The sequence below is a fragment of the Lethenteron reissneri genome, chromosome 38 (genome assembly GCF_015708825.2).
Source record: "Lethenteron reissneri isolate LAM-NWPU_2019-01 chromosome 38, ASM1570882v1, whole genome shotgun sequence".
NCBI classification, from domain to species: Eukaryota; Metazoa; Chordata; class Hyperoartia; order Petromyzontiformes; family Petromyzontidae; genus Lethenteron; species Lethenteron reissneri.
The window spans coordinates 706,122-726,919 of record NC_083816.1 but is presented as its reverse complement, the minus strand read 5'-3'; the positions used below and the strand labels follow the sequence as shown (position 1 = coordinate 726,919).

Genomic DNA, 20,798 nt, shown 5'->3' with positions numbered 1-20,798 from the left:
TCTGCTATACACTATACCATTGACCGTCGCGTGAAAGGTACTAAGAGGAAGCTACGAAATATGTCAATGGGAGATCGGTGAAAGGAGACTTGCAGCGGAGCAAAGACTCAATTCCCTGCCAGTGAGTGGACTGTGGTCTGAAAGTCACCGTAAACGTGAACACAATCAGTTAAGATCCGAAATGGTTTATTACGTCCTTCCAATGATTGCTGAGCCAGAATCCATCTTCTCGGTTGAAATTGTCTCTGTGTTTGTATATGTGGATCACCTCATGAACGAATCTCTCATGGTAGCCAGATGGCTTGCAGAGAACCTCTGTCTTGGCGAAGTCAATGTCATGTGAGCCCACTGAATTGTAACAGTGATCTGCCACGGCTGAGGTGTTTGTCCTACCGTGTTTCAGGTCTGCTTTATGTTCACGGATGCGGTCCGAGACATGTCGTTTGGTTTCTCCAATGTAACTTCTACCACAGAGGCAACTTAGTTTGTAGACGCCAGGGTACTGTATGTCTGGAACCACATCTTTTACAGACGGGACCAGATCACGGATGTTATGTACTGTGTTGAATCGGACCTGGATCTTGTGTTTATTCAGGATTTTAGAGATTTTTTTTGTGACCCCCGCAATGTAGGGTAAGGTGATGGTTTTGAATGGCTCCGCAACCGGATCCTTCTTGATGGTTGGAGTGATGGCTTTGCGGATTGTGTAGTCGGAGTAACCATTAGCCTTAAGAGTTTGGCGTACGTGCTTGAGTTCACTGGCAATGTGTTCCTGGTCGGAGATGCATTGGGCTCTATGGTGTAGAGTCTTGATGAGGGAATTCTTCTGGGATGGATGGTGGTGGGAATCCGGTTTTAGGTAAGCATCCGTATGGGTAGCTTTCCTGTAGAGAGAGTGGCTCAATGAACCATCAGGTCTCCTTTAATTAGGACATCCAAAAGGGGTAGCTTGCCATCTTTTTCGACTTCCATGGTGAATCTGATGGCTGGGTGTATGGAATTGATGTGGTCGAGGAATTGGTCTAGAGCAGGCCGGTCATGTGGCCAGATGACAAAGTGTCATCTATGTACCTCTTCCATAAGGTCGGGCGTAGAGTGGCAGTCTGGATGGCGTCAGTCTCAAATTTCTCCATGAAAACGTTGGCTACAACCCGGAGATAGGGGGGGGGGGGCCATTGGGGTGCCCTCTGTTTGTAGAAAGTTCCATTCCAGATGAAGTATGTATTTAAGCAGTGTCTCACCAGGGGGGTACCTCAGTATTCAGTCCTTGATGAACCAAGTCTTCAATGATTGCGATGGTGTCAGGTACAGGAACTAACCCAGCTTAAATATACACTGCCAAGCTTGGTGGTGTTCATTCAGACGCTGTCTTTCCGACAGACCTGTTCTTCACCTGAGGACGGCTGCTTGCGTTGTGGCTGAAACGTCGTGACAATTGTATTATTTTATTATGTTTTATTTGTATTATTTTATTATCTCCCTTCTACGTGACTTTACCGAAAGAACCAAGAAGACGAATCCCTGCAGTCACGAAAGCTTTAAATCGAAAAATATTTAACCGTACTTTACCGTGCTGGTCAACGAGTGCCTATGAAGGTGGCGGAGAGCATGTAAGTGGGGCAACGAAGTACAGTTCACGGTAACGACTCTGCCACTTTTCTTTACATTTGAAAAACAAAAGTCTGCAATGACTCTCCTGCTTTCAGAAGGTGTTGGGGCACGGCCGTTAAGCATGTTCGTCACATGCCATTAAATCGTTTACAAGTACGAAGTGCCTCGAGGAAACTCGGGGGGCGATCATTTGAATAGGAAACTCGCTGAAAGGCGCTGTTGGTAATGGAGACATGAGCAAGTTTTTGCCAGACATCGGATGAAGGGAAACATTCATGAGCGCATGAATTGGACCATAGACGCAGAAGCAGATGAAAAGTAAACAAACCTACAGTATTTGCACATTGATATGGGGGGGGGGGTCAAAGTAAACATTTCAGAAATATTCATGATTTCAGTGTTATTTTAGTTTAAAATGTCATGTAAAAACTATGATTGAAAAAAACTAAGTTACATACTTTTTCATATTTTAAAGATTATTTTTTCCATGATGTTTCATGTTAAATTACACTCTTTTAACTCTATCATGGGACCTTTTTGCCAATATCAAAGTATGAAAAATAAGAATAGGGTTTCCGATTTAACACAGTGCACAGAATTCGTGACCTGATCCCATCTATGAAGGATAAGATTCCTGACATGCAATATCCCGGCGTCTACAAACTAAGCTGTATCTGCGGCAGCAGTTACATTTGGGAAACCAAACGACATGTCTCGGACCGTGTTCGTGAACACAAGGCAGATCTGAAACACGGCAGGACCAATACTTTTGCCGTGGCTGATCATTGCTTTAATGCGGCTGGCTCACATGAAATTCATTTCTCTAAGACGATGGTACTTTGCAAGCCAACTGGCTATCAACAAAAAATCGTTCACGAAGCCATCAATATACAGACACAAACACAATTTCAACCGAGACCACGGTTTAAAAAACTCAGCAATCATTGGAAAGATGTCATCAACCACTTTGGGTCATGACTTGAATTTGTGTAGCGAGGTGCAATTCCCCCCTCTCATCTCAACCCCTCCCCCCCCTATCTCTGCTCCACCCCCTCTCTCTCCCACTGTCTCTCGCGCAGCCCTTCCCCCGCCGACTCACTCTGGAGCCCTTATAAGCGGCTACATTTGGAGGCTTGCCCCCTCTTTTCTCTCCACCTGATGAAGACCGCTTGTGTTGCGATCGAAACGTCGTGGGTTTTTTGCTTTTAATTTAGATTTTTGTTTTCTATCTACGTGACTTTACGGAAAGAACCAAGAATATAGGGTTCCCCTTTCGGCAATAAAACAGGAAGTGTTAAGATGTTCAAACACCAACTATATACCTTTTTGCAGGTCATCAAGTCTGCATTAACCACACACATCTGTGGCAAAAGATGCAAACAAACCATGCTTTGATAATATATACATTGTCTTTGAAACTGATTGGCCTACACTAAAGACAGCCTTCCTTATAGCCTAGTCTCACCAGGGTATATACGCAGAGAACGCCAAAAGGCGAACAGTGCAAAGACAATGCACATATCAGAGCATTTATATAGTTCTCTGGTCTAACACTGGTTAGACAAGGCCATAAAGCAGGCTGTCTCTGATGTAGGCCAATCAGTTTCAAAGACAATGCATATGTAGTGTAGTAGAACGACACTACTGTATTGGCTCGGTATGGGGGCTGTAGGCAGGTGTCACGGGGGTCGTGTCGGGCCGTGACACTGTGCGTGAACCCAACAGGACACGTGACCGTATAAAGGGGGGCCAGGGGCCCCAGGGGGGTCACGTGGTTGGGGTTCGGGTCTTCCCGAAGGATCAGGAGGGGGTGTGTGGCCTGGGGCGGAGCCGGCCACGCCGGAGTGGTTATAAGCGGGGCGTGGACGGAGAGCTGGGCTGTTCTGTGCTGTTCTGCTGCTGGGTCATCTCTGGGATGAAGCTCTCCGGTCTCCGCTCGTGGACCAGGCTGCGTGCTGGGCTGTCCTGGTCCAGTGATGTAGTACCCCCGTGGGTTAGCTAAATTAGGAATGGTGGCTACCACCTTAAGTCGTGATGTTAAGTGTTACCTGTTGTGTTAGCTAATAAATAGTATTGCCTCCAAAGTCCAGTGTGCGCCTGAATTTAACCCACTACACAAATATTAATGATCAGAGCAGGTTAGTTTGCATGTTCACCACAAGTACTTGTGGTTAATGCAGACTTGATTCCTTGCAAAAGGTGTTTGCACATCTTAACACCTGCTGTTTTATTGCCGGAATTATTTTAGAACCTAGTTTTCCTTTTCATCCCCTTGTAACTCTGCATTGTTTTTTGTTCACGTGGAATGTGAGAGGCCTGAACAATGGAAACTCGAGAATAGCCAACCACGTGAGCAGGCTGGGGTTCGACAAAAAAGGTTTTTCCACCACGAGCACTCGCCCAGTGCACCGTCAAGTTGGGATTTAGAGAAGAGCCGAGCGAGGCCACAAATGCCTCGCTCGGCTTTCCGATACTCAAATGGATTTCGCATCACAGGCCGCAGGGTCGCGAAGCTCGTGGTGAATGGATTATTAGATTTAGCTTGCGGTAGATGCAGCTTCCGCTCGTGGCCCACAGGGAACATGGGACCGGTAACGCACAGCACGGAGGGAAACCTCGCAGAGACGGACTAATTGTGGGCCCTTACGGTTGTATATGGGGGGTGTCCAGCATGTTGTACGTAATTAAATAATTATGTTTTACCACGTTTGTATGACATTTACACGCAATTAACACATTGAGAATCATTTTAACAATTGGTAACTCAATGATACTGAACTAAATATTTACAAATGAACATATAAAATGTTATTTAAGGCAAACGTTATTTTTAGTTGTTTCAGGAAGCCTTCCGGCTTACACAGCATTCCGGCTTTGAGAGCTTTTACTGGAACCGAATCAATAAAATGTCGATGGTGACACGTGCCATTGAACACATCATGTCACCCTCGCTACCATGCGAGCCGCGTGAGTGTTTTATTCGCTCGTATGCGATTCACGAGCGCATTCCGTGATTCGCTCATCATAATACTCCACGTCGTCTGCTCCACGGTGGACGTTGAAGACCTCGTGACGTCATTCGCAAGAGTCGGCCACTGTGCACTGGCGTGGGGGTCCACGCTTGTCAGATTTGAGCAATTACCCGCAAAAATTACTCAGTTCGAGATTATACACAGCAGCAATTATCGCCCCCTACTGGTAGACTAAATGCCCCAGGTCACTCTTGCAAATGAGACTCAGCCTCGTCTCTCATGTCCTCACCTGGCTACGCAAAATCTACTCGAAGAGAGCCGAGTTCAACAAGTCCGCGGTGTCACTCGGCACGGACCGCGCGTCGCATGAGCCAGTGGACCAGAGGGTGCTCAGAGGTAGCTCTGCAATATCCACTTCTGTGGGCTGTTCTCCCGCCACGATTCGGTGGCGCTGCTGTGTGAGAGATCCATGCTGTGACACCGATGGCGAGATCACGGACACAATTTGGTGGGGGGGGGGGATCTTGTTTAAAGAGCTGCACTTGAGCTCATCAACATTCATGAGATGCACACACGTTGCGGGTGTCAACGCGAGGCATAGCCTTTAAAGTTCCGTACGCGTGCGCGCACACGGTACTTTGCAGGTGCCTGAGATTTCGAGAGCCAGCCTAACGCGCCGCGATTGGGATTCGTTTAATGTGTTCAAGACGTGGGGGCATTTGCCGGGCTGAGCCGGACGTGCCCGGCACGCGACGCTCCGCGCCACGAGAGCCCCCAGATTGCCCGCAGTGGCTGGGCCTCAGCGGCGGCGTTGGGTGCACCGATGGTGTCCGCCTCCACGAGTTTTTGGGTCTCGTTCCGGGGTGCGGTCGTTTGTTATTTCTTTCCACAGGTTGTATAATTCAGAGACGCGTTTTACCCCTTTGCAGATAGACTGCAAGCCACCGTTGGTCATTGTGTGTACAGAATAATCGTAGTTAGTTTAACACCTTGTAGCAGGCTTTCACGACCAATATTATCCACAATAGGAGTTTTTTGGGTGAGATCGCGTAAATATAAACGTGTCATTAAACCCGCCACCACCCGACACAGCCAATTTGTAAGATTTGTTACGTAAACAAAATGTGCCAATTCGTTACTTGTTCAACACACCGGTGTACCCACAGCACACCGGTGTGTTGTGCTAGTAACTAATTGGCAGACTTGGTTCACGTGACAAACCTTACTACATGGCTGTGTCAGGTGGTGGCGGGTTTAACGACACATTTATATTTACGCGATCTAACCCAAAAAACTGCTATTGTATGTCGTCTTTATTGTTTGTCAGTTACGGTACAGTAATACCCAGAGTTATGTATCCCTCTTTTAAGTTGTTCGCAAATACGTCGTCACTTCATTAGTAACTCTGCCACGTTATGATTTGCCGTCGCCTCAACCCCACTCACATCGCTGACGGCATCGTCGTCCATCCTTTCTCGTTATCCGTCGCGTTTCAGCCTTCGTGCCTTCACCACCGTACCCTGTCAAACACTTTGATTGACGTCATTTACGAAATTCGTCGTCGCACCTTTCCGAAATGCATCCCCGACGTAAACCGGCGTATCGTTGTATGTAATTGCGGTGCTCGGGGCATGATTGGACAATGCCCCACACCGTTGTTTCACTTGGGGCGTGAGCTGCCAAAGTTTTACAATTACCACCTCACTGCACGACATGGGCCGCTCCACTGTCTTGCCACCCTCTGCGCGCAAAAAGAAAAAAAAAAACGTTGATTCCCAATTTTACGCTGCTTCCTTTCTCGTGAATTTCTGAATATTTTTAACGGCTATTAAATAGTCATCATTGATTTCAGCAGTTTTGCCGAGCATATTTCTTAGCAGTGTATTATTGAGATTGATAAATCATTCAGATTACACAAGCCTGTATTGGATACAAGACAAATTCGCCCGTAGATGCATTGTGGCAGGTTAGTGCTTTGCGCATCTGCCGTTCAGCCACTTGGCATTCACTCAGTCATTACGGTCCTCCTGCTGGTCGTTAATTTTCAGCGAGGCATTACCATCGCTGCAGTGTGGATATTAAAGGCTGCGTGACATCCTCCTGCAATGATAGGCCATTGTGAACCACTGTCACTGCCACTGCTCACATTCCAAAGCACTGCGTCTGCAGCTAAAATGCAGCAACTCAATTACAGAAGCCTACGTTTGCAGAGAGGGTTAATAGCATGATTATGTCCTTGCAAATCTGCTGACACGTGAAATACGATGTGTTTTTCTCTCCAGAATCCAAGTCTTAAGTGTCTGATATCAGCTCTTGCTTGTACGCAGTTTATTGGTACGCCAGGAAGTAGATATTAATGCTTAGATTTTTGCGGTCAATATTACGGTCGATACATTATTTTCGGGTTGGGCCATATAACAAAAAAAACTACGGTGAACCAGGAAGTTGATCGCTTGCCGCTGCGTTGGCTGTGGCAGCGTTGGCTATGCCATTGGCTGTGATGTTGGCTGTGCCGTGGGCTGTGGCAGGATAGCTTACTCGAGGAAGTACACGGGTTGCAGTTTTAACTTGACAACAGACTATTTGTTACATGTGTAGAGGAGTAGTGGAGAGTGGTGGCGTCGTGTGCGCTGTCAGGTGCGGTGACCTCACGGGACGTGGGGTCGCACGCGCTGGGCAGTGCACGCGACATCACCCCTCCGAGGGTATATAAGGGAGACCCCGTAACGTAAGCGGGGTCACTGGAGGAACGGGGATAGTGGAAGGGGTAAAGAGGGAACCAGGGATAGTGATAAGTGTTAATAAACCCTGGCGGAAGCCCCTAACTCAACCTCCGTCTCCGAGTACCTCCGTCTACGATACAACAACTGGTGTCAGAAGTTTACACCGTCGCCAACATGTATAAAGCGGGCGCACGGCGTAGGAACCCACCGGCACATGACTTGGAGGGCGCCGAAGGCGGAGAGGAGGCTCCAGCAGTGACCCCGGAGCCCGGGACCCCGGTGACGGTTCCCGTGGAGACGAGCGGGCCGGAGCGGGAGGAGTCGGCTGCGGGGAGTGCCAGCTCACCGCCGCCGCCAGAGACGGAGAGCGTCCCCGCAGCTCTGCTGCAGCAGCTCCTGCAGGCGGTGGGGCAGCTGACAGCCAGGTTGGCCAAGGTGGAGGCGCGGACGCAGCCAACCGCCCCGCACGCGGGACGGGAGCAACTGTCAACTGCCAACGTTGAAAGCGCCGCAGTTTTCCCAGCGACCGCTCCACCGGAAATGGCCGCCATGTTGGCTGCGACTCAATCCGCGGCGGCCATGTTGGCTCGGGAGCCATATGCGGCCGCTGCTACGGCTGCCATGGCGACCGCGACGCCGCGTCTCTCCACCGACGCGGCCGGGATTTCTCGGCACGCCGCTCCTGCGAGACCAGCCGCCGGCGACGACGCGGCTCTACATCAAGCTGCACCCGCCGGGGGGGCCCCAGCGACCGCTCCACCGGAAATGGCCGCCATGTTGGCTGCGACGCAATCCGCGGCGGCCATGTTGGCTCGGGAGCCATATGCGGCCGCTGCTACGGCTGCCATGGCGACCGCGACGCCGCGTCTCTCCACCGACGCGGCCGGGATTTCTCGGCACGCCGCTCCTGCGAGACCAGCCGCCGGCGACGACGCGGCTCTACATCAAGCGGCGCCCGCCGGGGGGGCCCAGGGTAAGTACGCGCGTGCCGTCCTCGCCGGGCCGCCGGGGTGGGCAGCGGCGGCTGCTGCTGCCCCGTACATCGCTGTGCCGCCGGAATGGGCCGCGGGTGCTGCCGCGGCTCAACCTGTCGCTGCGCTCACGGGGCCGGACACCGGCGATGCCGCGGCTCTGCACCTCGCCGTGCCTGCGTCCCTTCTCATGGATGACGCCGCAGCTGCGTGTTATTCTGCCGCGTCTTCGGCGTGGCCCATGGAGGCTGCAACGCCGTGGCGCCTCGCCGCGTCGCGAGAGGTTGCCGTGGCTGCGGCCGCTGTCCCGCACCTCGCTGCGCCGGCGGGGAGGGCCGCGGGGGCCACCGCGGCTCCGTGTTTTACCGCCGCGTCTACGGCGTGGCCCGGGGAGGCCGCAACGCCGTGGTGCCTCGCCGCATCGCGAGAGGTTGCCGCGGCTGCGGCCGCTGTCCCGCACCTCGCTGCGCCGGCGGGGTGGGCCGCGGGGGCCGCTGCAGGCCCGAATTACACCGCCGCGTCTTCGGCGTGGCCCGTTGAGGCTGCAACGCCGTGGTCCCTCGCCGCGTCGCGGGACGACGCCGTGGCTTCGTACGCCGCCGCTGACCGGTGGGTCGCGAAAGCGCAGGCGCCTTCACACTTTGCTGCGTCTACGGCGTGGCCCATGGGGGCCGCAACTCAGCCACAATTCGCTGCGCCTACGGCGTGGCCCATGGGGGCCGCAACTCAGCCACAATTCGCTGCGCCTACGGCGTGGCCCAAGGGGGCCGCAACTCAGCCACAATTCGCTGCGCCTACGGAGTGGCCCATGGGGGCCGCAACTCAGCCACAATTCGCTGCGCCTACGGCGTGGCCCATGGGGGCCGCAACTCAGCCACAATTCGCTGCGCCTACGGCGTGGCCCATGGGGGCCGCAACTCAGCCACAATTCGCTGCGCCTACGGCGTGGCCCATGGGGGCCGCAACTCAGCCACAATTCGCTGCGCCTACGGCGTGGCCCATGGGGGCCGCAGCACCACCGCACCTTTCCGCGTCTTCGGCGTGGCCCGCGGGAGCCGCAATGCTGCCACCGCCGCAACACGTCGCGTCCGCTGGGTGGCCCGCAGGTGCCGCTTGGCTTCCACACCTCGCGGCGCCGCGCGGCCAATGGCAGCGCAGGTTACCCGACGTTGCGCCGTTTGTCGCGCAAGGGGGCGACTGGTCGGCCTTCCAGGACCGGTTCGACGCGGCATACATGTCGGTCGGCTGGTCCATGGAGGAGGCCTTGCCGGCGCTTCCGACCTGCTTGGACGAAAGGGCTCTGCAGGCCTTCAAGTCCATCCATCCGGCCAATCGGGCTACACTCCCGGCGGCCTATATCCAAATGGCCAACGTTTTTGAGCCGCCGTCCACCGCGCAGCTAAAGTTTTCATTGCGGCGGCGGGAGGAGGGGGAACTGCCGCTGGCCTTCCGCTGCTCGCTCCTGGCCCTGGCGCAGGCTGCATACCCTGACCTGTACGGCAGGGCACTTGATTCTATGGCCTTGGGGAAGCTGCTTGACCTGGCAAGGGAGCTAGGAATTGCTCTGTCGATCAACAATGATCGGCAGATCACATCCTTGGCGGTCGCAGAAAACATTCAGGCGCACCTCTCCCTCCGCCAACGGCCTCAGATGGCGGCGTGTGCGGGGATCCTGGCGCCGGACGGGGGGGACACCCTCGCGGCCCTGGCGATGCCCGATCGTCGAGGAAGGGGGACGGGTGGTCGCCGTCCGGAGCAGCGGGGGCGGCCGGGACCTTCCCGTCCACAGGAGGCGGACACGGTGGCCTGCTTCCGCTGTGGTCAGCGGGGCCACATTGAGCGGGGCTGCCGGAATGCCCCGGGGGCCTTTGGAAAAGGGACTCCACCTTCTCCCAGACCCTCCTTGGCATCGGGTTCGGGGCCCCAGGCGAGTCGCGACGCATCATCTGCGCGGCCGCTCCCTTCACCTCATGCATCTAGCGGGGCTAGGGCCCATCGTCATGGGGTTGTCCTCGAAGGGTCGGGTGCACCATCGTCATCACCCCCTCAATGGCCCAGACAGACCCGCCACTGGGATGCGCTTGCGCATAGGATGGTGGCGGCAGCTGCCGGCTCCTCAGCGGTGGCAGGATATGTGCAAGGGGTGCACGTTCGCCTCCTGGTGGATACGGGGGCGTCGGCCACCATTATTTCTGAGGCCATTTTTGGGCTGCTACCCCGCAGCGTGGGTCCATTAAGGCCGGTTCGCGGGGCTTGTGTCGCCGCGAACGGCGGCAGTTTGGGCATCCTGGGCCACGTTGTAGCGTCGGTTCGGGTTGACGAGATTGAGTTGGCCGGGCCGATTTTGGTCTCCAGGACCTTGGCAGTGCCATGCCTCTTGGGGACCGACTTTTTGTCTAGGATGCCCATCCGAATTCTCGTTGACCAGGGCTGTGTGGAAATGCCGTCAGGGAGGCGGCTGCAATTCCTACAATCACCTACCGTCCTGTCTCCCTTGGTCGCCGGTGTACGGGCCTTGAATAAAGTGCCGGTGACCGTACCACCGGCGTCACAAATCCTGATACCCCTTAGGTTGCGCAAACCGCTCGAAATGGGCTCCACGGAGACGGGTATCCTCCTGTCCCCGTCAAGCTACTTTTCAAGGACGAAGGGGTTGGTGGGCGCCTTGACAGCCGTGTCGGGGGGCCAGGACCTTTTTTTGCAGGTCCTCAATTCGGGACCCTTGCCGGTCATAGTCCCGGCCGGCGCCGTCCTGGCACACGCAACCCCGGCTCCTCCACCCGAGAGCGCTGCCCCGGATGGAGGGGTCGTGGCGGGCGTGATGCGCACGGGGGACCCCGACGCATCATGGATCGCCACGTTGTGCGACGAGAATGCCTCGTTGTCCTTCGGGGAACGTCGGCAACTCCGCGACCTCATCGAACGGTTCACCGATGTGTTCAGCCAAAGTAAGTTTGATCTGGGTCGCACTACTCTTTTGGACCACCACATAGACACGGGCGACGCGGCCCCCATTCGACTTAATTCCCACCGCTTTAGCCCAGCGGAAAAAGATCATGTCCGCTCGGCTGTCGAGGAAATGTTGGCGGCGGACATCATCTCCCCATCTACTAGCCCTTGGGGTGCCCCCATTGTGCTAGTCAAGAAACGGGACGGGAGTCTCCGGTTCTGCGTCGATTTTCGTAGATTGAACAAGATCTCGGTGGCTGATGCATATCCATTGCCTCGCATGGATGATTCCTTGGACGCCCTCTCGGGCGCGCGGTTCTTTTCGACTTTAGATTTGCTCTCCGGCTTCTGGCAATTGCCACTGGATGAGGCCTCTAGACCCAAAACAGCGTTCCGCACGCCCCAGGGGTTGTTCGAGTTCAATCGGCTTCCTATGGGTCTCCATTCGGCCCCGGCCACCTTCCAGCGTCTCATGGAGATGGTCTTGGCGGGGCTGCAGTGGGAGTCTTGTCTAATCTACTTGGATGACGTTATTGTTTTTGGCCGTACGTTTGGCGAGCACTTGCAACGCCTTGAGGCGGTGTTCGTCAAAGTGCGTGCTGCTGGCTTGAAATTCAAACCCCAGAAATGCCACTTGCTACAACCATCGGTGAGGTATTTGGGACACATTGTTAGCACGTCAGGTGTCGCCACGGACCCGGATAAAACGGCTTGTGTCCGGACGTGGCCGACTCCCACATCTGTCGCGGAGGTGCGTAGCTTCGTTGGATTCGCATCGTACTATCGCCGGTTTGTCCGCGATTTTGCGACAATTGCGAAGCCACTGCACGCCCTTTCCGCCAAAGGACAAAGGTTTCACTGGGGCGCGGAGGAGGAGGCGGCTTTTGCGGCGCTTCGCACGGCCTTGGCGGATGCGCCGCCCTTGGGGTACCCGGATTTTACGAAACCCTTCCTGCTCGATACCGATGCCAGCGACACGGGAATTGGGGCTGTCCTGGCCCAGGTGGTCGACGGGGTTGAGAGGGTGGTAGCCTATGGCAGTCGCGTTCTGTCCTCGACGGAACAGCGATATTGTGTGACCCGGAGGGAGCTTTTGGCCATAGTTTATTTTGTTCAGTTGTATAGACCATATTTGTACGGTAGGCTGTTTACGGTCCGAACCGACCACGCGGCCCTGCAATATTCGCTGAAGATTAGTCAGCCCTCGGGTCAGCTGTCTCGCTGGCTCGAAGTGCTCCAGGATTACCCTTTTGATGTAATCCATAGGAAGGGGACACAGCATGGAAATGCGGACGGTTTATCCCGATTGCCGGCAGGCGGCGGGTGTGCTTGCGCCCTGGGCTCTAGCCGTTGCAAGGCCCCAGGGGACGCCGCGGCCCAGTTGGTCGCGTCGGCCGAGGCGGACACCCCTCCAGGTGCGGCGTCGACCGCAGATTTCGGCCTTGGACTTCCCCGGGAGGTATGGTCCGGCTTGCAGATGGAGGATTCCTCTCTGCTGAAGCTACGGCGCCGTGTCGGACATAACGCCCGGAGCTTAGCTTCGTCGGCTGCCCCGGCGATCGCCGTGCATGACGGACTACTCATGCGTTGGGATGCCCAATTGGAACGCTATTGTGTGGTTGTGCCCACTAGCCTGCGTGGTAAATTAACCCGAGCCATTCACGAGAAGCTTATGCACCTTGGCTACCACAAGACCTTATTGACCCTTAAGCGGGACTATTACTGGCCGGGTGTTGAGGGTGACGTAGCACTGATTTTGAAGGGTTGCCACGACTGCGCGCGGAGGAAGGCCCCAGTTGTCCAGGACCGGGCCCCGCTGCAGTCCATCCGGGTTTCTCGCGTTAATGAGCTCGTGGCGCTCGACATTTTGGGGCCATTCCCTGCATCCCAACGGGGCCACAAATACCTCTTGGTGGGCGTTGAGTACCTCACACGTTGGCCCATGGCATGGCCTTTGGTCGATCAGTTGGCCTCTTCTATCACCGAGGCCTTCGTCCAGGGATACGTGTTTGACAAGGGCGCGCCGGAACAATTGTTGACTGACCAGGGGCGGAATTTCTCGTCTAGGTTGCTCAAGGAGGTGTGTGACCTCCTTGGCACCAAGAAAATCCGCACCTCGCCCTACCACCCCCAGTCAGATGGGATGGTAGAGCGCTTGAACCGCACCCTTACGTCCATGCTGTGCCACCAGGTGAACACGTCCCAGTCAGACTGGGACCTGTTCGTCCCGGGGGTCTTGGCGGCGTATCGGTTGGCCCCTCATGCCTCCACGGGATTTTCGCCTTTTTATTTAATGTACGGTAGGGAACCGGAGCCCCCGGTGCACGTCCAGATGGACGTTGGCTCCTCCAAGAAGGGGTCGTCGGTGCCGACCCCTTTGAAGGTCGCACTTGACCGGCTGCGCGAGGCGCGACAGGCCGCTGCCGAGAATTCCGCAAGCCGGCAGGCGGCTAATGAGCGGCTGCCAAAACACCAGGCAGCTGGCCTCCCGTGGGTAGCGGGTCAAAAAGCGTGGCTGCATTGTCCCCAGGTCCCCGTTGGCACATCGGCCAAATTGCATCGCCCTTGGCAGGGACCCGTGGAGGTTGTGGAGGTCCGCCGGCCGCAATGCGTCCGGATTCGATTCGGTCGCAGGCAGTGGATAGTGCACCCGTCCCGGCTCAAACGTTATGTTCCATCTACCCTGGGGGATCCACCCCCAATTCCGGAGCGGCCGGCTGATGATGTATCCGGCGTGCCTGACCGGCCGGGTCTCGTTGACGGAGGTGACGTCCGACCTGTGTGTGTGCCCCCAGGCCCCTCCCGAGTGAGGCCGACAGAGACCCCCCAGGCACCGGAGGCCACGGCGGTGGGCCTGTTGCCCGCTGACGGCCCACCTGCACGGGTGGCGGACACCGCACGAGGGAGCGGGCCAGCAGCGCATACCCGCTCGAGGGGGGTGCGGCTCCGGTGACGGCCCTGATGGCCGTTCAGCGGGCCTAGCCCCTGGCGCCCGTTCGGCGCTATCCGGCGGATGAGGCCTTCGGGCTCTATTTGTTTTGTTTTTTTGTTGTTACTGTTCTGCTTGAAGGGCCGTGCTGCCCTAAGGTTGATTGCAGCCGGGTCGGCTGTTTTTTTTTTACGGGGGGGGGTGATGTAGAGGAGTAGTGGAGAGTGGTGGCGTCGTGTGCGCTGTCAGGTGCGGTGACCTCACGGGACGTGGGGTCGCACGCGCTGGGCAGTGCACGCGACATCACCCCTCCGAGGGTATATAAGGGAGACCCCGTAACGTAAGCGGGGTCACTGGAGGAACGGGGATAGTGGAAGGGGTAAAGAGGGAACCAGGGATAGTGATAAGTGTTAATAAACCCTGGCGGAAGCCCCTAACTCAACCTCCGTCTCCGAGTACCTCCGTCTACGATACAACACATGTTCTATCGGACACATTTCTATATTAGTACTCCTTTGTAATTACAAATGGGCACGTTCCCACGTCATCCAAAGGGCACTTATGCTCACCGTCGCAGTATTTTGATCACGGAAAACGCAACTAACCTTTTTTACTGGCTTATCAGCGCACTCCCTGCAAATGCTACGACGGAGTAATCGGCATGCACTTACTCTGCCACTGCATTTGGGCGACGTCACCAGGTCACCTGTTTCGGACGAGAGGCATTGTTCGTTAAGTAGTGACGCATAATAAAGAGTTGGAAATAAGTGTAAACGCTTATCCACGATGGCGTCACCCCCATGATGATTGCGGATCTGAGAAGTTCCACTGTGCATTGCGTTTTAAAGCAGCGGTGCCCAAAACCAGTGTGGGTCACCTTACACTAACGGGTCATGAGGCGTGCTTTCTGCGTTCACACGTGTCGGCACGTATCGCTCACGTGTTCATGCGTTGCATTCGCGTTCAAGTTATTGTAGGAACAAACACATAAGAGGTGGCTTTCACTCAAAATCATCTCTCATGTCGCCATCGACAGGGATTGTGAAATAACATGCTCTGCTTTCTATTTGACTCGCCCACACTGGACATCAGTGAAAAAGAGCTTCATAGCTCATCGGATTCCTCCCGCAGTCTAAATATAGATACTGATTCTGCTTTTGCTCTGATTTATATTTACTTCAATGCTGAACTTAGTTTTGTTTTCTTCACGTTATTTATTTTGTCGTTTTTGTAACGCAGGACAGTCACTCTTGCGGACGAGACTCGCCCTGGTCTCTCGAGTTTCTCAACCTGCTTACCACAAACTACGTCTGAGTCCTGACGAGCGGTGCAAGCATTTTTTTGATTGAGCGTGGCATTCATGAAACCGACGTGGGGGTGGGGGGGGGAGCAGTGGCTGGTCTGCGAGCGAGAGGGGGCCGTTTGTTGGGACCGAGCAAAGAGGCCAGGCCTTGGGTGAAGAGAAACACGGCACCAACGCAGGAACCCCCCCCCCCCCCCCCCGCCTGGCATCAGCCTGCAACAGCAAATGGGGCCATCGTGTAGTGAGCAGAGTAAAATGCGCATCTTAACCTCATTTGGCTGGGTTCTGTAAAAGCCCACAAATCAAAGCGGAGTCTCCCTCAAAATTCGGACTGCATTGAATTATACACCCACGTGCAAATTATACACCCACGTGCAAATTGTAAATAAATGTGGAACCATACGTGCCTCCGAGCCGGTCCCTACAAGGGGCCCTCATCGCGCTCTACTAATTTGAATGGAGCTCAGCATTTGAGATGCATTATTACATCAAGTCATAACGACGTCCTTTGCAGAGTGTAAACACACACATGCCGTACATGGTGTGCTTTGCATTTGTGTGCAGCCTTTATTGCACGGCGTATATACTCATCACACCGTGATCAATAAATAATTCACAGTTCTTTTTCCGATCGACTGGTTGGTCGAAAGCCTCCCCATGCAGTGTCAGTCGTTGGTCAGCGCAGGTTTGTGAAGGACGGTGGCCATGGCTGTGGGTTAAAGGTTGGGGCTTGCTGGATTCCATAACGGATCGTGGGATCGCTGCCTTCCCCCCCCCCCCATGCATGGTGTGGGGCGGCCGAGCCGCGTCATAAATAAAAAATATATAAATAAATAATGCTGCACCTAATATGTCGCGACAATTTATTGATATTTTGGACGTTGTAATGGCCTCTATTAGTCTGAGAGTACAAATTTTCGAATGCTATAAATGCATCCTCGTCAGACTTGCTGCTTCGCACGGCCGGGTTTTTGAAGCGAAGGTTGATCGCTTTCCGTCCTCCTTGTTGTCGTTCCAACAATGGCGCTCCGCCACCCTTTCCCTCACTGTCGATCGCAGGGACCACTTCCGGCTGACACTGCTGGGGAAGCGAGCGACAAAGCAACCGCGGACACCGGCGACATGGATGGAGGCCATGTATGGAATTATGCGCCGAGCGTCTGCCAGCTGTGAGGAGCCAGGCGTCTTGGATTTCTTCTGGAACTGTTCGGCGTCGGGGCAGCCACTGTGGCGGATCGACAGTGTTTGCTCTCCCCTGCAGATGGAGTCGTGCTTGTCAGGAATCCGGTTGTGAATAGGCCCCACCTGACTGCCCCCTTTCGGATAGCCACAAATATCTTTTAAAATCACATTTAATAATATAAAAAGCTAACTGATCCCTGTTTTGTTGGAAACATAACATTAGTAAAATTTGACACTTTCCCAAGTGTTTATTTTTACAATGTTGACACCTGACGCTGCTTAGGGAAATTTCGGAATCCGCTCTCAATTGGTCCCAATCTCCTTCCTGCGACGAAACAAAAATCGTGGTTCCCTCCCGGGACACGGGACGGCGGAACGATGGGAGACATGGCGAACAGCACGGTGGATTTTCTGCCCAAGAGCCCTCGCTCGGAGGCGAACCACGACAGCGATTTCGGGTGCTCCCTGCCAGAGCTGCGGGGCCTCATGGAGCTGCGTGGGGCCGAAGCGCTGTGCAAGCTGCAGGACTCCTACGGCGACGTCTACGGCCTCTGCAAAAGGCTCAAGACCTCGCCCACTGAAGGTGAGGAGTGGTGGGGAGGGTGGGCGGTGGAGCCCCGGGCGCTCTGCCTGGCTCGTGGCGAGTGCCGCCAGTTGTTTGCCTGTGGTAGCGGGCGCTGGCCCTCGAAGGCGCTGACAGAAAGGTTTCCCACCTGAAATCGCTCTCTGGCGCCGCTGCTGGCTGGACGATGGGGGGGGGGCTCCCTTAGAGGGGGGCTCCAGGGAACTCCCCCCCTCCCGATAAGCGCAGTTAGCTTCGTGCGGTGCCAAATAAGTTCAACGTAAATAAGTAGAGGTGTATTTGGCCTACTCTTCCTCGTCTAGCCAGGCTTCTCGGAAGAGATGAGGCTACCCATGCTTCTTTAGCCCACCAGACGGGACCTGCCGATCGACTCACCGTGGCGAACCCATCCGTGCCGCCGGCTGGACAGAGGAAGTGACGGGGATGTACGAAACTTGTCCCCTGTGGCGCGAGGAGATAGGATCAAACCGGTGACCCCTGGATTGCATGTCCAGTGCGATAAACCGTTACACCATGGCAGGATCGCTGGCCCTGACTTCGCCATTTAATGATTTAAATTCCAAGCAAGTTGTGTCATCGTTTGCTTTCATTCAAGCCCAATCTTCTATTTCCTTGTATGTAGTCTTGCTTTGACACCCATGACGTTTTTTGTCCACTAGCTCGGGAGCCTCAAGCGTTCTTTAGATTCATCCTGGCTCTGTTTTTTTCCTGTTCAAATCACGCACATTTGCGTTTTAGGGTCATTTTTTTTATGCCGAACATTTTTATCTGCATTTTGTCGTCACAACATAAATAAGCAGTCAATACACCTCCGCATATTTGGCCCTCCACGTGAAAAAATATGGAAGCTTTTTTTCCTCTTCCCGTCAGCCGCACTGCATTTTTCAGAGCGAATAATCTCAGCGGTGTTGGTGCAGCACAAGCAAATACCGGATGTGTGTCGACATTCGGTACGCCATCGGCAAGGTCAGGCTCGCTCTAACAATTTGTTCGACACAAGAACACTCCGGAAAGGTTTTGACAGTGTCTCATCAATGTAATTGTGAATCCGTGTTGTGACCTTTGCAGTTCACAACAGCAGCCTCTTCTGCAGAGGTAGGCCCAGAAATTGCTTGCTGGCTGGGTAGCACACGTGATCGGAATTCCCAAACACCCTTTCCTAGTTGGCTATCCGCAGATCCTCACATCGTAAAAATGTATCACTTGCCTACTGCCATGTTCCTACAGCGGACAGCATGAACACAAGTGAAGTCACGTGTGACGACACGGGTAGAGGCAGTGCAGCGAACATTTTAGTGAGCCAATGAGGGAGCGGTGCCGCCTGTTGCGGATCCGACGTCTGCGATTGTAACGGCTCCGGAGATCAGAATGAGGGTCGCTTTGAAGCGGCTTCATCAGGTACAATCATCGTCGTCAAAAGTTTGAGCGATTTAGGACTGGAATACTCCTTTGTGGTGTATGGTTATTCCTTAGTTTCTTGTTAAGTTTTTTTCTTTTTCATATATACAAATCTATAAGGGTCTGCAGATGAGAGGATGTTGGGTTACTTGGAACTGTGGATAAGCTCTTCTTAGATGTGAGGGATTCGTGCCTCAGAGTGTTTAAATATACATAAAATATGCTTCCACATGCATACATTATACATTAGATACAACGCGGCTTGGACTAATCAGGTGTACAAATGTGACGGGATCTCAAGATACGGTCCTGACAGGGCTTTTGAAGGGAGGATCGGTTTTTTTAAGTCACCATTTTTTGGTTGAGGCAGGAGGGCCGGGGGCTATCGTGCAGAGAGGCAACGTGGCATTGACTTTAGCGTAGGCTGTGGCAGTGATGGCTATGGCAGCTTTGGCTATGCGATTGACTGTGGCGTGGACTGTGATGTTGGCTGTGGCAGCATTGGCTGTGGCTGAACACCCCTCGATGGAGGAGGGGAGCGGCAAGCATTTCCACGGTGCCCCACACCCCAGCGTGGTGAATGCTCGGCAGCGGACGCTGTCGCGGAGCAGGGGCCTTCTGTGTGTGTTCATCGTTTAGGTTGTGGGATTGGGCTAATGTGCCCTTGTTTTCTGTGAATCACTTTATCTAGTGGGGACAGCAGGGGGAGTCCACACTTATTGCCGCTGCTAGTGTCAGGGAATTCTCGGGGATGTCGGAAGCTCTGGGCGAAGACGACGTTTCAGCATTGACGTTGTTCATGCAGTGCCGGGAGGGTTACACTTAAAATTAATTAGTCTCTGATTTCTGATATTGAGGTTTTTGAAATAATATTTACTTTAGTGTACAGATTCTCCCCCCCCCCCCACAGTGTGTTTTAGTCATGCTATCGGCATCGTGTTATGAGATGAAGAATCCTTTTGGAATTCCCTCACACAAGCGTACCCCAGGTGTCAGAGAATGGGCCTACAGGGAAGGCTTTTTCGCGAGAGGCTTCTCACAAACAGAATCTCCCGCATAGCCACATTGAGGGAGCTCTCTCTTCCACTCACTCTGCTCCGCGGTTGTTGCGTGACAAACCGATGTTCGCAATCTCGTCCAATCTACATACTTAGTCCAATCAAGTGAAAAGCAAATGTGTGATGTCTTGCGTGCAATTAATGATTGGTGGCTGGGCCTAGCCAACGAGCTATGCTGGAGGGGCGCAGTTGAATGACTGACTGCGTTACAAACCCGGATTGGAAGTGGAAGCTCAGCAGTGCCGGCTCAGCGCTCTGACCTCGGAGCCTCCGGCGCCTCCACTTTTAGAACTAATCTAATATAATCGTGTCTTCGGTATTTTCAAAGCAACATAATGGCATTGCTCGATTTCCTTTAAATTAGCGTGTGTGTTGGTTGTAATCTTGGGCTGAACAGCACTTCTGCTTTGTACACTTAGATCATGTTTTTCGGCTCCTGTACAGTGCTGCGTGTGCATTGGCGGCTGCTCACCTCACTTTTAATCCAAACTGCTGACTCGTTTGTTCCCCCCTCCCGCACACTTAATTGTGTTTGGAAACATTTTTAAATCTATAAAATAAAAGTTATCATCCAGAGCGATCGACCTGTGCGTACTAAATAAGGGTAATCAGATTACGCACTGTTACCCGTTTCTGCCTCGGCAATCCGATTATCTTAATCTGTCACTTGTAATGTGCTGCCGCGCGTCTCTCGTCGTCGTCTCGCCCTCATGGCTCGATGGGACGGGGGCGGCCCCCCCCTTCCTGCCCCCTTCCTGCCCGCCGTGCGAGTGGCCGAGTTGGTGAGCGAGGAGCAGCTCCGATCTATCGGCGTGCTCCGGTGATTCTGGTTGAAAGTGGCCCTGAGTCGGTGACATTCGTCGGCGTTTTGGAAATCGCCTCAGAGTCTTTTAGGATCAGAATCTTTATCTATCCCTGGAGAAATGTCCATTCGGTGGCAGGTCAGAAAGTTACAACAACAAACGATACAAAAATATCAGGGATGCAAAGTATAGGGGAAGTACGCAAATGTCTAAAACTAACATACAATCGATGAGGTATGTAAGTTCAAATTGAATCTTGACTTAAAGCTTTCGTGACTGCAGGAATTCATACTCTTTGGGTCTTTCGGTAAAGTCA

The 20,798-nt window shown here is 53.9% G+C and overlaps 2 protein-coding genes across 3 annotated transcripts in view; both read left to right on the top strand.

The window, feature by feature from the left end:
- Positions 1 to 20,798, top strand: part of LOC133351794 (plasma membrane calcium-transporting ATPase 1-like) — a 130,989-nt gene that overhangs the window by 39,255 nt on the left and 70,936 nt on the right. The window contains exon 2 of the mRNA XM_061567327.1: positions 16,518 to 17,223. Coding sequence (XP_061423311.1) covers positions 17,019 to 17,223 — 205 coding nt within the window. The 5' untranslated portion in view covers positions 16,518 to 17,018. The remainder of the gene's footprint in view (positions 1 to 16,517; positions 17,224 to 20,798) is intronic.
- LOC133351654 (tropomyosin-1, isoforms 33/34-like) lies at positions 7,176 to 14,597 on the top strand. 2 transcript variants are annotated; one of them, XM_061567022.1, is made up of 2 exons: positions 7,176 to 8,279; positions 14,022 to 14,597. In XM_061567022.1, the coding sequence occupies exons 1-2, from the start codon at positions 7,481 to 7,483 to the stop codon at positions 14,177 to 14,179; spliced, it is 957 nt and encodes a 318-aa protein (XP_061423006.1). In that variant the 5' UTR covers positions 7,176 to 7,480; the 3' UTR covers positions 14,180 to 14,597. The 2 variants fall into 2 exon arrangements, with proteins under 2 accessions (XP_061423006.1, XP_061423005.1); XM_061567021.1 differs by lacking the exon at positions 7,176 to 8,279 and adding an exon at positions 9,215 to 10,204.

Bases quoted from the DNA above. Each gene is read 5' to 3' on its own strand.
- LOC133351654 (XM_061567021.1), top strand. From the start codon at position 9,230: ATGGGGGCCGCAACTCAGCCACAATTCGCTGCGCCTACGGCGTGGCCC.